Source organism: Abramis brama (genome assembly GCF_963993115.1).
Source record: "Abramis brama genome assembly, chromosome: 17".
NCBI lineage: Eukaryota > Metazoa > Chordata > Actinopteri > Cypriniformes > Leuciscidae > Abramis > Abramis brama.
Genome location: NC_139979.1, coordinates 26,469,814 through 26,483,824, shown reverse-complemented (window position 1 = coordinate 26,483,824; position 14,011 = coordinate 26,469,814). Strand labels below are relative to the sequence as shown.

The following is a 14,011-nucleotide window of genomic DNA, read 5'->3' as shown; positions in this document are numbered from 1 at the left end:
ATTTTTTAAGCATATAATTAATGCATAGCTATGCATATGCTCATATCCCGGTTTTTAAAAACCCGGATATGATCCCTGGGGTACCCCTTTTCTAACCTGAATATTTGGTCATGTCCCCATCAAAAGGAACATTGATTTGTGTTCTGCGCATGTTCTATTCGCAAGGAATCTTGGTCTTTTGAGGAGAGATGGCGCATACAAAAACCCACGTGCAGTATACCGGAAGTAAACAAGAAGTAGAGGTAAACATGGCGAGACGCAGCACAGCACCACACTTTTGGAGCGAGGAGGAAAGCGCAAACAAAGGCGATCGCTATCTGCCCCGAACTATTCATTATCCGTGTACTGCTGCTGTTGTTGTTGTTGTCTTTGGATACAGGAAGAAGAATCGGAAATGACGCATATTGCGTCTTAAGGTTGTCCGTACGTCCAGACGCTAACCGTGCGTCGCCGTTTACATTGGGATATTGCCAATTGATTACAAATTCCATGTATACAGGAGTAACTCTCTCTGCTCACGCATGTAAACGGGTTATTCCGAATGTTTCAGAAACCCAAATAGTGACCTTAACCCGACCATAACCCGGATATTGACAGCTTGTAAACGTAGTCACAGTCTCAGACTTATTCAGTTGTGTTCATTCTTAATTTTCATGGACTTTTAGTTTGTTTTCATTAGGCACATTGTGTTCCTTTCCCGCCACTCATCAGTTTCCATGGATACTAATCATCATCACAGCTGTTTGTCATTGAGTTCATCACCATGTGTATATTAGTTCCTCACCTTCACTCAATGTTTGTCCGGACTATACTTATGTTAGCATCAGTGTTAGTTCTAAGCATCTGTGGAATACCTTTTGGAATATCTTAAAGTTGTATAAGGTGCCCAATTTGAGGGAGTTAAGTACTTTCAAAACAACAGTCATTATACTGTTTATCGTGATGTTCCGTATGTTGATTAAATGTAATGACATTATTATTATTTAAAACTATACTTACAGCATTTATGAATTTCCTATTTGCTTCCTCAAATCCAATCCAATGCAAGTTTGGAATATAAATGTATAAACAAACAAATAAATGCTATATATGGTTGAGGAATTCAGAAAAATTGAGCAAAGATATCAATATTTTTTTTATTAAATGTATCACATTTTGGATTTTTATTAAACTCTGTGTTTTGAATCATCATCTTCTGCTTCTTCATGGTCTGCTTGCACCTTGCTGACACAATTCTAATAATTCGTTCTTATATAGAACATTTATACTGCTGCTTCAGTTTTTTTGTTTTTGTTTCATACACTTTTTGAAATAAGTTTTGACTGGTGCTCATTCACACTGCAGTCAAAATCTGGCAGATGTTGGGCAAAAGCAGTTAATCTGAAGAACAGGCCTTAGGCAAAATGATTCAGAGTAGTCCATAAGTGTTTACTATTTAACAAAATGCAAAGCTTTTTGTAGATAGATAGCCAACTGTTTATGTATTTGATTTAAATATAGTTTGTTTAATAAGCACAAGTTTTTTTTTTTTTTTTGTTTTTTTTACAGTAACAACACAGTGTTTATGATTTCTGTGTTTTTCTGCCATTAGTATTTTATCTACAGTTGCATTCTGGGACTGATCTCCTGCTCAGTGTTTCTGAGGATCAACTATGAGCTAAAGATGCTAATCATGCTAACAGCCGTGGTGCTCTACAACGTCATCATACTTCAAACACACGCATCTCTGCTGGACGAGTACAGCAAGTTCCTCTACAAAACCGAAATCCTGGAAAGGTGAGTGCTTGTAAAATACACTTGATGGTCAGAATTATGTAGAGACTTAAAAAATACACAGATATGTGGTTGGGAATGGACATTAATAAAAAGTTAGTCCTTCCTGTGCTAATATAAGAGCTTCCATTGCTCTGGGTAAGCATTGCACTAGATCACAATGGCCATGATCCTCTCATTCAGACAAAAAATCATAACTGAGGTCAGGCATGGAGAGTGTTGGGAGTTGGGTTGCAGTCAGCATTTTAGTTCATCCCACAGGTGTTCAATGGGGTTCAGGTCTATACTTTTTTTTTGTTGTTGTTGTTGTTTTTTTTTACACAAAAAATAGTTTAGGATCTCACATTGTCACCCTGGAACAGAAAACATCTCTCCCCAAACTGTTGCCACACAGTGCAGAGCAGACAGTTATCCAGATGTCATTGTGTGTTCATTATGATTTGTTTTTACTGAATTTCACTGGACCCCATTAAGTCGAAGGGAGTGTCCACATACAGTACTTTTGGCCATGTAATGTAGTGTGTGTTAAATATGTTGCACCATAGTAATTGTATCAACTTCTGTATCAGTCTCTCACATTGTTTCAAAACTTTACATATTATTTAACAGGTTATTCCCCATGAAATTTGGCATATTGAATAACTTATAATTTAATGTAAAGGTATTTCTTATATTTTTCATTAGAAGCCTAAGGGTATTTTAAGGGTTTTTTTTGTTTGTTTTTTTTGTCGCTAGTCAAATCTGATCTGATAAGGTAATCATAGGCAACCATATGTATATATCAAACCACATTTTTAGTGTGAAGCAATTCATACAATTATCTAAAAACTCTTGATGTTTTGGTCCTTTATCTCAAAACTAGCTCAACAAAATGGATTTGCTTCACGCACAACAGTTTCCTGATGATTACTGTTTCCGGATGTTGAAAATAAATCAGTGTGAACCAGCACAGACACTTCCTGTTAATTGACAGCTGTGGTGGACATGGTCTGCTGGCCATCTTGGGCTACAGATGACACGATTTGTTACAAAAAAAAAACAATGATGCTGGCAAGTCTTATATCTCTCTGTCTCTCTTTTTCTTGACAAAACAAGGCCAGGAGTTCTGAAAGACTTGAAAACAATGGGCTCTGTGTCTCTCTTTATATTCTTCGTCACCCTGCTTGTTCTAGCTAGACAGGTGAGTTATTTTTATAAACCAAATAATTTGTGGATTACAACATAATAGTGATGAAATAGTTGGTGAAATAGTGATCATTATGTTAAACATTTATTTGCATATTGTATGTATGTACATGTGCTAAATTTTTAAATACACTTTCCAGGGTTGGGGCACAATTCAGAATTGAAGAACTGGCTTCCTTTCTCACAGTAAATGAAAAAAGAAATTTGAATTAAAGTTGCATAAGGTGCCCAATTTGAGGGATATATGTACTTTCAAAACAACAGTCATTATACTATTTATTGTGATATTCAGTATGTTAAGGAAATGTAATGACATTATTATTTAAAACTACACTTACAGCAGTTATGAATTTCTTTGAATTCCATTTCAATTCTACTTTCCAATTTAGCACGTTTGAATTACAATTCTAAATCCTATTTGCTTCCTCAAATCCAATCCAATGCAAGTTTGGAATATAAACGTATATAAATAAATAAAATGCTATAGATGGTTGACATCAGATTTTTGCCATAGTTTCTAAAGGATTTTAGCCAAGAGAGTAAAGTAAAATTAATTTACCACAGGCAATAATTGTTAAGAACAATGCAAAATTATGTGCAAAAGTTATTTTAAAAGTTATTATTGATTATATTGTATTGATATTATTGTTATCCACAATGAACTTTTTCTGCCAAGTACTACAGGTAAATAGTGTTAGTAAGCTGTTTGCTATGAAAGGTTCGGCCTTGGGTATGTGTTTATCTGTAGCTTTGAATATGGCTTACACAATGTGATTTTAGAATTAAAATAATTTATTTCATGAAATATTATATTCCATTCCATTCTCTTGGTGCTTATACGGAATACGGACAAAATATTATAGTCTTTAAATTTATATATATTTTTTTAAGCAACATTTTAATTTAAATTGATAGTTAATTCTTACTGAAATAACAGTAACAATATATAAAAAGCTGCTTCATGATTCCTTAATTGCAACTGCTAGAGACTGATTATATTTGAAGGAGGGACTAGGGGTCATTCTAGTAAATATTTTATTTCATGCTATTTAATATTTTTTATTAAATGTATCACACTTTACTAAAAATTGTCTTGGTTTAGATTTTAACTTAAATATAACAGTTATGAAGTAAGCGACAGAACTCTGACCTTGATTGCATGGGTGTTTCAGTACATGTAGTTCATTAATATTACTCTGTTTTTAATAATGCAGTGTGACCAAACATATAGTCAGAACTTGACCAGTAAATATTTTTTCTTAGAGTAGCGGTGCGATAGTAGAAACAGAAGATGGACAGATTGATATTCAGGGCCACTCTCCTCAGAGTGTTTGTCCAACCTCTCTCATCCATGTAATTTCAGACAGGCGTGTTGATTTAATTCACTTCTTTATTAGTCTGTTTATTTCCTTCATGTGGCTTATGTTACAAAGCGATCACAGATCCCACTCTGTTTATTAAAGGAACAAGAGTGCAGTTTTCTATACCTACTAGCAATAAATTAAGAACCCTTGGGGTTGAATTGCAATGACAAATAAATGTAACTATAATTAATGTGTAGTTTAATTTATAGTTTTATAATATGTGGTCACTGTGTGAAATCTCCTTATTGATCAGTGTTTTTACACAGTAACATATATATATACTGTGTATATATATATATATATATATATATATATATGTGTATATATATATATATGTGTATATATATGTGTGTGTGTGTGTGTGACCCTGTGTGAGGGTCTACATTTGTTTGCATATTGTATGTATGCACATGTGCTACATTTTTAAATGCACTTTCCAGGGTTGGGGCACAATTCAGAATTGAAGAACTGGCTTCCTTTCTCACAGTAAATGAAAAAAGAAATTTGAATTAAAGTTGCATAAGGTGCCCAATTTGAGGGATTTAAGTACTTTCAAAACAACAGTCATTATATACTGTTTATCGTGATATTCATTATGTATATGTATATATATTTATATATATAGCCAATAAAGACTAGTTACAAAATATAATTCAAAGTAATGAATAATTACAAGAATATATTCTTATATATATTCTTCTTGTTCACAACATATACAATAGTGCCCAAAAGTAATGTCTGGAGGGGATATTTGCACAATATTTGCTTTTAATGATACTTCAGGTTCTATTTTACAATCAGAATATGAGGACACTAAACTTGGTTAAGGTATTAAAATTACAACATTAGATGGCAAGATAGGCAAACTCCAGCATATAATTAAATATGGGTTTTATTGTAAAAAAAAAAAAAAAACCTCAAAGGAAATACTGACTACAATGAATTGGATGATCTGCATAACTTATCACAATTCAGGTTTATAATTTTCCAAAGGTTCTCAATGGCCAGGTCCTCCAGAATAATGGAATTAAGAATTAAGACCCTTTACGGATAGGATCCAGAACGGGAGTTCAAACCTTGCATGCCGGTCATAGATAATGCCAAGAAGTATACTGTATTGATGAGAATGCAATTGACAGTTTAATCTAATTAATGATAAAGAAACCCAGTATAATATTCTGAAAGAGTTTACCATATGACATTTGATTGTGAAGATGTATTGCAAGCATTTGGAGGTTATTGTAGCCAACGAAAGGTATTAAAGGGTTAGTTCACCCTACACATTTATCATTTACTCACCCTCATGTTGTTCCAAACCCGTAAGACTTTCGTTCATCTTTGGAACACAAATGAAGATATTTTTTATGAAATCTGAGAGATTTCTATCCCTGCATTGACAAAATAAATCCATGTGAATCGGGCGGTTTAGTCCAAATTTCCTGAAGAGACACGATCGCTTTATATGATGAAAATATTTCATTCATGCTTTTATTCACATATAAACATTGATCAACTCACACATCAGTTATGATCAACGGGAGCTCAAGCATGCTTGCGTGACGTGCGAGAACCAATGAGGTTCATTCTCGTGTGTTTCGCAGCACGTTTGAGCTTCCACAAGAACCAATGAGGTTCATTCTCGTGTGTTTCGTAGCACGTTTGAGCTTCCGCAAGAACCAATGAGGGTTGTTTTCGCGCGTAAAGCAAGTATGGTTGAGCTTCTGTTTATGTACACTGATTAAGGTTTATACATGAATAAAAGCCTACATTAAATCAGTTCATCATATAAAGTGATCATGTTTCTTCAGAAAAATTCTTCAGAAAACTAAACCGCCAGATTCATATGGATTAGTTTTACTATCTCTTTATGAACTTTTTGAAACGTCAAAGTAGTCGTTGCGTAGCTGTCAATGGAGGGACAAAAATCTCTCAAAAATTTAATTTAAAATATCTTCATTTGTGTTTCAAAGGTGAACGAAAGTCTTACAGATTTGGAACGACATGAGGGTGAGTAAATTATGACAGAATTTTCATTTTTGGGTGAACTAACCCTTTAAATCTAAGGATTCAAATAATTTCCCCACCATGCAATGAATGGCATGAAAACAAAATTGTTTGTTATTTGTTTATCTATAATTGTGATAATTTTATGAACAATTTATCCAGAAGTTGAGGTAAATCCAGTATATTTCATTTTCCTGCAACAGTTTGTTTCTTTCTTTTATTTTTCACTGTCTCCAGGTTTAGACTAAAGTGTCATATTACATGTTCTGTGAAAGTACTGGGATTTAATATTGGTTTGTCATTTGGTGATTTTGTTTTGCTTATCACCATGATTTTTCTCATTATTATGAATTTTTTTTTTTTTTAAGAATTTGATACTTTTATTTAGCAAGGACACATTCAATTGTAAAATACTAATGACAGTAAAGACACTTATACTGTTACAAAGGATTTGTTTCCAATAAATGCTGTTCTTCAAACTTTCTGTTCAAAGAATCAAAGACACTGAATTTTGGTTTCCACACTTTAAGCAGCACAACAAGAGGGTTTCTTCAGCACCAAATCAGCATTTTAGAATGATTTCTTCAGGATAATATGACACTAAAGACTGTGGAGATTTGAAAATGGAGATTTGCCTTCACAGAAAAATAACAATTTGAGATATACTACGATAGAAAACAGGTCCTTTAAAATATTAAAAGGATAGTTCACCCAAAAATGAGAATTCTATCATCATTTACTCACCCTCAAGTTGTTCTAAACATGTTAGAGTTTTTTTCTTCTGTTGAACACAAAACAAGATATTGTGAAGAATGCTGTTAATCAACAGAAGAAATAAACTCATTCAGGTTTGGAACAACTTTGGAGAGTGAATAAATGTTGACAGAATTTTAAATTTTGGTTGAACTTTTCCTTTAATAATATTTTACAATATTACTGTTATTGACTAAATTTTTTATCAAACAAACCGAACCTTGGTGAATATAAAAAAAAAAGAAAAAAAAAAAGCCTCTGGTTACATATGTAAACATGGTTCCCTGAGAAGGGGAACGAGACACTGCATCCCCTAGAGGACACTTTGGGTAATGCCTCAGGCATGACCGGTGTCTGGACCATGTGTGAAAACATGTCAATGAACTTGACATTGGCCGACGACAGCTTATGGCGTACTACTGGTGCAACTGGGATTATAAAAGGGCACCTGTAGAACACGTCATCACCTCTTGTCTGAAGGAGATGTGTGCAGGAATATTTGAAAGCATGGCAAGGAGATGCAGTGTCTCGTTCCCCTTCTCACCCCGGATTTCCACCAACTGTGGATCGGCTCCGCTGCGTGTCGGCTCCGTGCTCCGCCGTCCTTCAATACCCACCAGGTCCGGATTTGTTGCAGAATGGCCATGACTGACAGCTGAAGTCACAAGGACCCACGAGATATCACGCGATATAAATGCTGAATTACTGCGGAGCTCTCCTGCATCCGGAAAAAATAGAAGCTCTGCGTATCTGCTCCAGAGGGCTGCACATTGACTTTAATGGAAACCTATTGACTCTGCCGCCGTTCCGAAGCGGATCCGCAGCCGTTCCGCAGTTGGTGGAAATCCGGGGTCAGGCAATCATGGTTACATACGTAACCTGTGATGTTCCCTTTCGAATGGGAACTCGAACTGCATCCCCTAGAGGACACTTTTGGGAACGAATGCACACGCTGCCATGCTAAAGGGATGAGTGCCTCATCAGCTGACATTAAAGTCAAAGACTCTAAAGGAGTCCCCATCCCTGAGGTACACACCAGCGGCTGTCGTGACTAATTCCTTATGGCCAAAGCCTGAGCTGCATACCCTATCAGAGAAAGTCTCAGGTTGGTGCTGCAGCGTACTTGTAACAGATGTGGATCTAATAAGCACTTAGCAAATGCATCTGACCAGCTTCTGAAGCTAAATGCAATTAATAATTGCATTTGTCAATCGTCAACACTAGTCCATGAAGTTTTGCCCGAAGTGCAAATATGCAACACGAACTGTGACAATTCTACTGACAGGATTAAGTGTCTAGTGCGCATTTCTACTGAGACAGGCCTGTCTATGGAGACCGAGTTTGTAGTGGATACTGGCTCTGTGGTTTCTATTCTGCCAGAGATTCTTGACTCAGGAAACACAGTGTCATAAACGCGAGGTGCAAAAGCTTGATTCTGGTCCCTAAAGAAAATAATCAAGCCAGAGCAGAGCTACCCACCATTACTGATCACAGTGTGTGTATATACATCTCCCTTCATGAGCTGACAGCACTTATTCTGCTCTCAATCTTTCACACACACTGAGACAAATGGGTCCCAAAGACAGAGCTGATGACGTGTTCTACAGGTGCCCTTTTATACTCCCGGTCGCACCAGTAGTACGTCATAGGCTTTTGCCGGCCAATGTCAAGTTCATTGTCGTGCTCAAGACACCGGTCATGCCTGAGGCATTACCCAAAGTGTCCTCCAGGGGTGAGTTTCCATTCGAAAGGGAACCAAACTTTTAAACAAAAAATAACAATTGATGAGGTTGATGGGGTCAGCTCATGTTTCAAAAGCATCAGTGTAAATGTATGTATGTGTTGTGCTTTGAGAATAAGATTTTCTTTTAAAAATAAAGATGCTTTGTGTGGTGTTTGTAACTGTAATAGCGCTGTGACCTCCAGTCTCTTTACCTCTGTGTCCTCTTGTAACAGAATGAATATTACTGTAGGTTGGATTTCCTGTGGAAGAACAAATTCAAGAAGGAATGTGAGGAAATAGAAACCATGGAGAATCTCAATCGCGTTCTGCTGGAGAATGTTCTGCCAGCCCATGTAGCAGAGCACTTCCTGGCCAGGAACTGGAAGAATGAGGTAAGAATGTAGATGGAAAGAACAATTTCTGCAATTTGTATACTGTTTGTATGCATCCAAATTCATAACATGCTGAAAATAGTATGAGATTCTGAACTTCAAAGGTACCACAAAGGTGTACTGCAAAGTTATAATATGTCCTAATACTTTCATACTGGCTTTCATCAAGTAAAAGTACTAACTTGACCAGCGCAAACAAACTTGTGATATGATTTAAAGCACATCTGACTATAACTTGAATTTAGATGCTTGGGAGTGCTTGACAACTGCCAGGAGTTGTTTTCTTCTGTTGAAATGAATGCTTTGAGAGAATATTTATTGAGATTACACTTTTTTAAATAATGTTTTATTTTTGTTTAGTTTGAAAGTCAGTCTTCAGATATTTTATACCTGAGCTTCCTTTTCCTCTGTGAATGACAGGATCTGTATCACCAATCATATGACCTGGTGTGTGTGATGTTTGCTTCTATCCCGGACTTCAAAGAGTTCTACACAGAATCCGACGTAAACAAGGAGGGTCTTGAGTGCCTCAGACTGCTCAACGAGATCATTGCAGACTTTGATGAGGTAACATATCGCTTCATGTATTTTGTAGGAAAAAAAGAGCTGGTTCCTTTTTTACTCTTGAACTTTTTCCCATTGAAGTGTACTTCAAACTTAAAATGTGTGCAAATTCTGCTGGTTTGCTATAGAATAGCATTCGCCCATGAAATTCATCTGATTTTGTCAAAATTGAAATGGTTATTACAATGATGTCCTTTTTCACAAATCAGTTTTGATGGTTTGTTTGATGTTAACTCTGCTATGGTTATGTTATTTTTCCTGTGTAGTTGCTCTCAAAGCCAAAGTTCAGTGGAGTGGAGAAGATAAAGACCATTGGAAGCACATATATGGCAGCCACTGGACTTAATGCCAGCCCAGGACCAGAATATACACAGGTATCAGGAATGTATGGATTCAATCAAGTCTGTCTGTCTGTCAAATTATACAAATGTTTCATGGGAACACGACTTTGTCTACTTTTATTCATCTAATATAATTTTCTTGTAATTCTTGTAAAATATTGACAACTCTACACTATTAATTAAGATATATGAAGTAAGTCATTGGTGTGAGTTCATTGTTTGGTAACACTTTATTTTGATAGTCCACTTTACTATAACTAACTTTGCAATTACATGTTAGCTACCAGTCATTAGAGAATTAGTTGACTGTCTGCTTAATATCTGCTAACACTTTATTTTGACGCTTCCCCAACAGACATTCTACTGACTATAAGTAACTTTGCAAGCGCATGTCATCTTATTCTAAAGTTAAGTTATTTATAGTTAGTAGAATGTCTAAAGTGAACTATCAAAATAAAGTTTAATCCATTGTTTTTGCCGTTCGTATTTGTAGGAGCATGACAGGCAGTACATGCACATTGGTACCATGGTGGAGTTTGCCTTTGCACTGGTGGGGAAGCTTGATGTCATCAATAAACATTCCTTCAATGACTTCAAACTCCGAGTGGGTGAGTGAAAACAAAAGATTACTATTTTTGGGGTCTGAGCATCAATGACTTATGTAGAACATGCAATGGCCATGTCTCTGTTCAAAAATGCTGTAATATGAGTCTTTAAGTGTCTCTTATACAGTATATTATGTAATATATTATGTATTATTTAAAAAGATACAAATAATTCAAATGAACAGCGATTCATTGAGTTTTAAGCAAATGTTTTCAACATCATTAGGATATATAAAAATGAATGTAAAATGTAATGATCTATTAGCTTTTTGGAGATTGCAGATTTATTTGCAAATATATATTACATTTCTATGCATTTACTATTTCTATGCATTTTTTCAGTAGTAAGTCTATTGAACCATTTTCACAGATTAAAATCTGAGACCTAAAATGATTTTTTGTATGCTCTGGTGGACAACATTAGTATTACAGCCTTCATCTATCATTCCCATTCATTTATATAAATTGCTAATCTTTTAGAATGTTCAGTTAGCCCCCTGAGCAAACAAATAGTCATTATGGGTCAATCCCACAAATATATCGGCCTATAACTACAGTAAGACAAATGAAAAATCTTTTGATTATTTTTTGTCAGGGGTATCAGGTGGACACTCAATTTTGTGCAAATCAGACAAACATCCTAGGACAAGTTCAGGCATTTTTTTTTTTTAGGGCAGAAAAATGATTATAATGACAGTTGTCCAAAACATAAATCTAAATCAACAAAAGAATGGATTTAGCAAAGAAAGATTAACGGCCCAGACCTAAATCCTATAGAAAACAGAATAAATAGAAACAGAAAAAAATAACAGATCTGGAACATTTTTGCAAAAAAGTGGAAAAAAAAAGTGGGAAAATATTTCCAAGTCAAGATGTGCCAAGCCGACAGACTCCTATCCAAACAGACTGAGTGCTTCAACTGAATATTAGTTCAGGTGTGCACACTTATGCAGTTAGTTATTCCAAGTTTATATAGGGCATTCCTGTATGCTATCCTCTATTACCAGTTTACCTGCTAATTGTGCAGGTAATAAATTGACTGTTTCAAAAAAGTTTACCTGGGATATAATCTTTTCACTTTTATTTTGCCTCTGTCCCAACTTATTTTGGAGTGTGTTGCAGCCGTCAAAATCAAAATGTTTACGTTTACAAAATACAATTAAGTTGGTCAGTGAAAACACTGGATTTTTTTTTCTTTGTACTTCTGTTAAATAAAGGTTAAAGAGATTTAACTACAGTTCTGCATTATTGCTGCTGCTGCATAGCAAGTATGGATTGCTACTGGTAATAGAGACACGGACATGCTGCTGTGAGCATGTAAGATGCTAGCCTGAATACGTCAGACTTCGTACTTCCGCTCAATTTCATTTCGCTTCTGTACTCAGTCTGAGACAGCGTCAGAGCTTTCCGTTTTCCTCCGGCCTGAAAACAGCCGGCCAATCAACGAACAGAGGGTGGGCTGAGAGCCGTGACGACGTAGACACTGATTGTACCGTGGATGCATAGATTTACTTCACATAATCTGCAAAAGTCGTTCACAGCCATGTTCACTCCGGTATTTTGCTCGATGGTTTTGTTTTCGCATCATACATGTGTTTACAGTGGAAGTTAGATGCGGCTGAGCATGCGCATAACACACGCCATAACCAAACGTTATGTGATTGGCTTACGGGTAACCAATGATTTTAAACTTCAGACAAGCGTCCCCCCTGCGGTGGCATAATTAGACATACATAAATCCCGTAGCAGACCTTGGCAGGTGGAGCTGGGGGAGGTGGAGGGTGTCAGAGGAACTCTTAATAGCACGCTGCAGGACTAGCTTACAGCAAACAATGAACTAGACTGTTTAAATGTTTAGCAAGCAATCTCATTGGCTGCAGGATCAGCAGAGGCCAATCAGCTTGTGCCATGTGTTAATGATGTAATTGCTTGCAGATTGCAGGTAAAGAACAGCCTGCGCCCTCTAGAGTTTCATGACTGAAATAGATGTAATTTGCAGTAACCTGTATATCACCATCCATCTGCAGGTATTAATCATGGGCCTGTGATAGCTGGAGTGATAGGAGCTCAGAAACCGCAGTATGACATCTGGGGCAACACAGTGAATGTCGCAAGCAGAATGGACAGCACAGGAGTGCTGGGAAAAATACAAGTAAGATAAGATGTTTTTTTCCCCACTATATTTGTGAAATTTATAAAAGATACAGAACCATAAATTATTTTTGATTTACAATCTTTAAATTCTATTTGATATTTGTAGATATAAGTAACACTCCATGTAAAACCAGTGGGATTCTAGACAGAAAAATTGCTCATGCTTTGAACAACGTGCAGTGCAATGACTTATTAATGCATTTAATTCCTTTGTGTGCATGTATCTGTTTGCAGGTTACAGAAGAGACAAGTCGTATCTTGCAGACGTTAGGCTACATGTGCACATGCAGAGGAATTATAAATGTGAAAGGGAAAGGAGAGCTCAAAACATACTTTGTCCACACTGAGATGAGCCGGTCGTTATCCCAGGGGAATGTAATGCCATGACTCATACAACACATGCAATGAACTGCAGACATCCACAAAACAGGAATAAAAGAGACATTTGTAAATAATTGTGCCTAGTCTTTAGATGCACGAAATATTGGATGTATTGAAAGTGATACCATTTCTACCGTATCTCATAGGCAGGGTTTGTGCACAGGGTACTGTAAATATGGTAGCAATTATTTTGTAAGAAAATCAAATATAACAAAAAGTGTTTTGATGTTTTAACACCATTTTTTCTTTTTCTTTTGTAAAAACTTCATTAAACTTTATATGTACTTGTCTTTTTTGAGAGCATCTTTATTTTTATGTTTGACAAAGGTTTGATATATTGTAGTGCATATTACAGAATACAGGAATAAGCTAGTACTTAAACTTTTTTTGTGTTGTGTCACTGACATGCTGTGCATGATATGTGTGACATATTTACACCATTGGCATATAGATGTAGCTTTGGACAGTAGCGCCAAATCCCTATAAGAGTTGTGAATGTAATATAGTATTCTATGTTTGTATGTCTGTGTCATGTTTTCATTCATAATGAAAATATTTCCCGTTATGTATTTCATTAACAGAAGGTGCACTGTTTAGTTGCTCTTTGCAACCTCAAACCTTTGTGCGCGTTCCATGTGAATTGGTGCCGGATCACTGCCGTCAAGTCCTGAGAGGTGTTTGTACATTTTCTCTATTGCATTATTGTCCCAAGTGGATAAAATATCAGCTGAAACAGCACTACAGGTAGATTGCTAGGACTTTATATTTACCC

The 14,011-nt window shown here is 36.0% G+C and overlaps 1 protein-coding gene across 2 annotated transcripts in view; it reads left to right on the top strand.

The window, feature by feature from the left end:
- adcy2a (adenylate cyclase 2a) overlaps positions 1-13,528 on the top strand; it is a 175,831-nt gene extending 162,303 nt beyond the window's left edge. Inside the window, exons 18-25 of one of the 2 annotated variants that reach the window (XR_014603239.1) lie at positions 1,592-1,776; positions 2,869-2,953; positions 9,036-9,194; positions 9,679-9,761; positions 10,025-10,132; positions 10,593-10,707; positions 12,732-12,856; positions 13,093-13,528. Coding sequence is in view for 1 of the 2 variants with exons in the window: in XM_084089569.1 (XP_083945695.1) it covers positions 1,592-1,776; positions 2,869-2,953; positions 9,036-9,194; positions 9,615-9,761; positions 10,025-10,132; positions 10,593-10,707; positions 12,732-12,856; positions 13,093-13,245 (1,077 nt within the window). In the remaining variant the exon portion in view is untranslated. Of the gene's footprint in view, positions 1-1,591; positions 1,777-2,868; positions 2,954-9,035; positions 9,195-9,614; positions 9,762-10,024; positions 10,133-10,592; positions 10,708-12,731; positions 12,857-13,092 lie in introns of both variants that reach the window. The other variant, XM_084089569.1, reaches the window with a different exon arrangement.
- The last annotated feature ends 483 nt before the right edge of the window (positions 13,529-14,011 follow it).